General features: G+C 49.6%; 1 protein-coding gene across 1 annotated transcript in view; it reads left to right on the forward strand.

Moving 5' to 3' along the window:
• Positions 1-1,205, forward strand: part of FLT3 (fms related receptor tyrosine kinase 3) — a 32,402-nt gene extending 31,197 nt beyond the window's left edge. Inside the window, exon 24 of the mRNA XM_009647134.1 lies at positions 1,071-1,205. Coding sequence (XP_009645429.1) covers positions 1,071-1,205 — 135 coding nt within the window. The remainder of the gene's footprint in view (positions 1-1,070) is intronic.
• Positions 1,206-6,723: the final 5,518 nt, after the last annotated feature.

The raw sequence follows: 6,723 nt of genomic DNA on the forward strand, positions 1-6,723 counted from the left end.
GGGCCAATGCCATCCTGGCTTTTATCAGGAATAGTGTGGCCAGTAGGAGTAGGGAAGTGATCGTGTCCCTGTACTCCGCACTGGTGAGGCTGCACCTCGAATACTGTGTTCAGTTTTGGGTCCCTCACTACAGGAAAGACGTTGCGTTATGGGAACATGTCCAGAGGAGAGCAACAAAGCTGGTAAGGGGTCTGGAGCACAAGTCTGATGAGGAGCAGCTGAGGGAACTGGGGTTGTTTAGTCTGGAGAAGAGGAGGTTGAGGGGAGACCTTATTGCCCTCTACAGCTACCTGACAGGAGGGTGTAGTGAGGTGGGTGTTGGTCTCTTCTCCCAGGTAATGGGCAATAGGACAAGAGGAAATGGCCTCAAATTGTTGCAGAGGAGGTTTAAACTGGACATTAGGAACAATTTTTTCACCAAAAGGGTCGTCAAGCATTGGAATGGGCTGCCCAGGGAGGTGTTGGAGTCCCCATCCCTGGAGATATTTAAAAGATGGGTAGACGAGGTGCTTAGGGACATGGTTTAGTGGTGGGATGTCAGGGTTAGGTTAACGGTTGGACTTGATGATGGACTTTCCAACCTAAATGATTCTATAAGCAACTCCATTCAAAACTACTTATTCCTACCTGGGTATCCACTCTGGGCTAGATACTGTTTCCCAGTGTAGTGTCCTTGCTGACCTTTTGGGATGGGGGGAGCTGTGAATGACACTTGCCTTTGCAGCCTCGAGCCTCTCTGCAGGCTGTTAGCCTGGCAGAAGCTGCCAAGTGTAGAGGCAAACTGATGAGCAACTTCAAAGCACTGTACCCAGGAAAAAAACCCTTCCTTTTTGGTCCAGTGCCCTTCCTCAAGCCAGCTCTTTTGGCTGGATAAGATCCATCTCACTTAGGCAGTCGTCTGAACTCCCTTTGGAGTCAGTGGGAAGTAACAGGCAGGTACGAGTGTGATTCTCCCTCAGGAGGAGGCGGGCTGTACCTTACAAGCGCCTGCTTCACAGGAAGAAAAGCAGTTTACCAAGTAGAATCAGTAATAGCAGAATGTATCTTTTATTTCCTTTTCCCAATTCTAGGTTTACCAGAATATGGAGAAAAATGTTTCTATGCACAATTCCAGCACCAAAACTAAACCACATGTAAGCAGGGACGAGGAATCTCTGCTATCCCCGACTGTGCTCCAGCATGAAGACTCTCAGGTTGAAGAATAATCTGGGTTCTGGATTTGCTCTCAGTATTTTCATAAACTCAGTGTAGCATGTCTGTTTTTATATCGCCACTAAGAAAAGAAAGCATTACCAACTGCTGCTCTGTTCACATCTCTTATGGGCCAGTCTGTATTTGTGTTACTTTGAGAAGATACAATTCATTTCTTTGAATTCAGCAAACGCATCGATCACAAGAGAGGAGCAATGGTCTTTTCACTGTCTTTCTACAAGTGGATATCTCTTTTCCTGATTTTATGTAAGTGGTGTCTAATCAATGCATTGAATTCAGACTGTTCTTGCCATATTGCAAGCAAACACAAGAAAAGCCATGGGTTTTAGTCAATGTTTACAAGCACAGACTATGCATCTGAAGCGAACCACTGTGATTTCCAGAAGTGCTACTCACATCTTCATCTCCAGATGTCAGTGAGTGTTCGAAAATCAGCCTTGTTTTACAAGGAACTGTAAATGAGTGTGTATGGCTATCTTATCCTGAACATCTCAGTTGCTGTGAAGTTCTCAATAGGTCTCCAGTTCAGGTGAGTTCATTTCATCGAGATTTAGGTAGTCAGTGGTCTTGAGTCATCCAGGCTACACTCTGCACTCACTGATGCGAGCTAGGCACTTACAGTGACTGATTCCTCCTATGGAAAATAAGCATATAAAACAAGCAGGACGAGTGATAGCTGGAGATGACCTCTGCCTCCCTGGTCTAGAAAACCCAGGTGGCAGTCTCCAACTGGAAGTCTCACTTCGACTGAGTTATAACTAATTCCAATCTTTGGGCTTTGTGTGGTTTAATATAAAATAAAAATGTTTAGTTTTAAAGAAATTAGCTTCTGTAGCAATTTAGGAGTGCAATAGCATCACTCCCAATTCCCAGAAGTCAGCCTGGGTGTATGAGCCCTGCTGTAATAAAATGAGAGTACATCTCTTCATCTTTCTCCCAGACTCCCAGGACAATAACGAGGGCTTGATAGTTTTTTAATATAGATAAAAAGATGCGTTATTTTCATGGTGATGTTTGGGGATTTGTAAATATGGCTTTTATAATGACTAACAGGATATACTTGTCTACATTCCAGTGAATTAAGATAAGAATATATTGGTTAATAGTTTTCTTCTCTTTTACATTTTACAAAATGCTAACTGCAGTTAGGACTTCCAGTGGCAAGTGTTATAAATGAATAATTGTTTGGATAGAATATGCTGTCACATAAACTGAGCTGCTCTTTACTAATATTGTCTCAAAATAATTAGTGTTGTAATACAGCCAGTATGAATTGTATATTTTTGTTAACGTTGTTGAGTTAGCAAGGAATCATTGATTTTTTTAATCAGATATAGACCACTGAAGAATAATTTGGAAATATAAAGATAGAAATAAAACTTAAACATTGCATTTTCCAGAAAAAATACATATGTCTTTTAACATACTCATATAACACAATTTCAGAGTGTTCAGCAACAAGATGTCACTGCTCAGCACTGTTAACACGCAGCCTGCACCCGCTGGGAAGAGAGAGTTGGGTGTCTGGTGCAAAAAGGAGTTTTCAGCCACTGTAACCTTCAGAGCTAGAGGACCCTAACGCCCAGCTGGTTGCATCCAAGCCTAGCTTGGCCCTGGAAGCTAAGCAGATGTGAACTTGGCTTACAGAGGAGCAGATGGGGATCCCATGTGCTTTAAAGTATGCCAGGGAGTTGTGTCAAGTGTTTTTTCTGCAAGATTTTTTAAGGAGTGGGCAGAGGTCATCCAGTCCCATCATCGCTACTGAGCTGAGACTTGGGAATGTAAAGGCAAATGGAGAACCTTGGAGCTAATACAAACCCCTCTCAATGTGCCTGTGAAAAGCAGTTCAGGCACCGTAACACCCTGTGAGGAAGTACAGTCAGGAAAAGAAGAAGAGGAAGAAGCTGCTGTAAGGGCTGGACATGTGGAGGCTTGTGCATCTGCTACTCCACACAGCAGAGAGGGATGGAACAAAGCTACTGGAGGTATTAGGTAGAAAAATAATATCTTTTAAGAGCACATTTCCTTTCCAGGATGATTCCAATACAACTTAGCAAAGTGCTGGTCCACTCCTGGGGTTTGTGCAGAGCCACAGCCAGTGCTGTTTAAGGAGTAGCTTCATGATTCTTGAAGAAAAATGCCCACAATTCTCTTGTTAGGATCTAGACCCCTAATCTGTGCCTCCAGGAACAGGTTCTCTGGAGAAAGTGCTAAACTCCCCCTGTAGTGAATGGTGAGAGTTAAGCTTGTTGGAAGTCCTCCAGTGGAGTTGCCATTAGTCTCAACTAGATGCATTAAGTCAGGCAGAGACCAGCAAAGATTCAGTAATCATTAAGCCAGGAAGAAGAGGAACAGAAGGGGTTGAGGTCAGATAAAAGTGCTGAAAGGCAAAGGACACCACGGTCTCCTTGTTAGCAATAACAGAAAGACAGACAAGAAAGACATATTTAACAAGCCAAACTGAAAGACAAGACACATTGAGGAATCTGCCCTAATTTTCTTTCCTTTTTCCCTGCCAAAGCACACAGCAGAGTCTGCAACCCAGTCCTGAGGAGAACTCCCCACAGGATGCCCCCAGGATGGCCCTGGGATGGGTGTCCCCGAGATGGGTGCCCCCAGGGTGGATGCCCCCGGGATGGACGCCCCCGGGATGTCCCGAGATGCCGCCGGGATGGTCACTGCCGGGATGGCCCCGGGATGGATGCCCCCGGGATGGCCCCGGGACGGCTCCAGGGTGGATGCCCCCGGGATGGACGGCCCCGGGATGCCGCCGTCCCCGTCCCGCTGCCGGGGCCGGCACTAGGTGGAGCTCCGCGACCGCGGTGCGCGGCTTCCAGCGGCTTTCGGGCAGCCTGGTGCCGGAGCGGGTGGAGGAGAGGGGAGAAGGAGCCGGGCTGGTGCTTAGCGCAAGGGCCTGGGCCAGCCACGGCGTCTGGACCAGAGCTACAGGACACCCGGAGGAGCAGGGCTGGGGATGATGGTGCCGGAGAAAGGGAATCCACAGCCAAAACCTCGTAGTGCTGATGAGACGAGCCAGGTACCAGCATGAACCAGTCAGTCTCCTGCCAGTGCATCTCCCAAACAACCGTGCCTGTGTGTCACAGGCAGCAGACACCAAAAAAAATAGGGGGCCCTTCTCCGTCCAGCTCAAGAGAAACTGGATGTGCTTCTGCAACACAAATCACACTATCAGGTTTGGGATACCTAGGATGGGCTCTTGGAGGTCCCTCTGGGAGAAGCTGGGGCTCATCGTGTGTTGAACCAGAAGAGGAAAGCAGAAGTGCCGTGCAGGCTAGCGGTGGCTTTCAGTCCACATGTTCACAGAGGTATGTGAAAGGTGATGGAGAAATCCAATGCTACAGAGCCACTTGGAGATATGCCATTTTTAAGAGTCCGCACTTCCATGGGGAAATATTTTGGGGGTGCAGAAATCAAAGCAGGCTGAAGATGTGGGCATTTGCCATGCAGCTGGGCACACCATATCTCAGCCTCCTTCTCCCAGACACTGAACTAGATGAAGAACCCAGTGGCATGGGGCGCCTGTTTCCCAGCTAAATGCACTGCTGTGCTGGTGAGTCGCTGCCTCCTTCCCTCCTCCATCAACAACTAACAAATTAGGCCATGCAGAGTAAACCAGCTTTAAAAAGAGGCACAAAAAGGCCCACCCAGACCTGTGGTTGAGGAGACCACAAATCACTTCAGAAAGAGCCCTTCTCACCCTTGGTGAGCAACCCGGCGGCTGGGCTGTGGTGCGGTGGGGAAGGAGTCCCTCCCAGCCAGGCTGTCTGAGACCTGGGCTGGAGCCATGCTGGCTGACACACTTCGTGAGGATGGGATAAAACAGGGGGGGCTGCTCAGACCAGGGATCCTGCCTTACAGGTTGCTGACACATTAAAACGTAGGGGTTTGGGGCTGTGTTGGAAAACTGATAGAGCAACACTCCTAGCAGAAGCGTAGGTGCCTTGGGGTACAGTCTGGAACAGATCTCAGCTGAGAAGGGATTTTGAAGACCTGCGTTCTGGAGAGAGGTGGGAAAGTGGTGGTGCTCCTGTGGCCACCTCCACAGAGGCCCATGGGGTGGGATGCAGTTTGTTTCAATACTGATTAGCTGGGATGGAAATCCATGGGAGATCCTGATGGTGATCCACTCCACCTGCTGTGTGCTGCCTACACCTGCTTGTGATCTGCTGCACTGCAGCTGAGCTTTGGCACTCAGCTGTGGCTGCCCACATATGCCCAGAGGTGCCTCTTACTGGCTGCATGAGGGTTCCTTTCCCTTCAGGCCCTGTGCCATGGGGACATCACTGTCTTCCAGTTGAATAAAGCCAGGTCATTACTTCTAATCACAGCCCTCCAGTGCCACCAGTGCCATCCCTTCAGATCGTAAAAAGAAGTAGGTGCTCCTGTGGCCACCATCTCTAGTTTCCACCATATTTATCCTGGAGAAGTGACTACCTACCTGATGTGGATTGGGATGTCCTTTGGGAAAGCCTCCTGTGGCAGAGGAAGCAGGAGGGGCCTAGGTGCAGAGGAGCTGTGGAGCTAAACCCAGGCAGAGCCAGGGCAGGTCCCCAGGAGCTGAGCCACGAAGGTAGGGGCCAGAGGATGGCAGTGTGGGCCACAGACAGGAGCCTGGGCCTGAGGCCTGGGCCTGACTCTGCCTTTCACTCCTTTTGGGGCCTCTTTTCAGACCAGAAACTTGGTTTGGAGCTCCTCTTCCTTCTGAGGAACTAGAAGAAGACAGCTGCGAGCAAAGGGAAAGGTGGTGGAGGGTAGTTAGGCACCAGTTTCCCCTTGGAGCCAAAAGGACTGAGGGTTTTTTGCTTGGTTTGGAGGGAACAGATTTGCCCATGGAGGAAGAAGAGTCTTCTCCTGCCTTCTGACAGCCTCAGAACAAAGGTCTCACGCAGGAGCCTCAACCTGCCCCCTGACAGGCCAAGGAAGCACTTGGCACCTCCCTGCCTTGGAGTCCCATGTTGCCTAACACGCTATATTATCCACAAAACACCACGGCCCTGCAGGGATGTGTGCAGTTATGGCCTTTGAAACCTTCGACCTCATCAACAGCAAAGCATCTGTGTGGGCCAGGGCTGCACCGTGCCTTTGCTGACTGCACAGGTTTGCTGGATTGGGCCTGACGTGAAACACAGGCTGGGGGAGATGGTGGTCTGGGGCAGCCAACCCATAGCCTCTTGTCATGGAAGGCCCTTTTGGGGGAATAAATCGGCAGGACCAGCGCTGCCAAGAGGTGTGGGAGGACATGGCATCACCTCCCCGTGAAGGCAACATTTCAAAGCTGGGAGATGTAGGAAATGAATCAGCGAGGAGAGCAATGAGGACACGAGCCTTTATATGGCCCCGGGGGCCTGGAGGGGATCGCCCGGGGGGTCGCTGGCAGCAAACGTGTGCGAACCGTTTTGCAGCTGGCATTTGATGTTTTGCTTGGCGTGGGAGCCAACATGCACATTCGCTTGGCCGGGGCATGTGGTTTCCCCAGGGCGGCATGGCCTT

Source organism: Egretta garzetta, unplaced genomic scaffold (assembly GCF_000687185.1).
Source record: "Egretta garzetta isolate BGI_Z169 unplaced genomic scaffold, ASM68718v1 scaffold279, whole genome shotgun sequence".
NCBI lineage: Eukaryota > Metazoa > Chordata > Aves > Pelecaniformes > Ardeidae > Egretta > Egretta garzetta.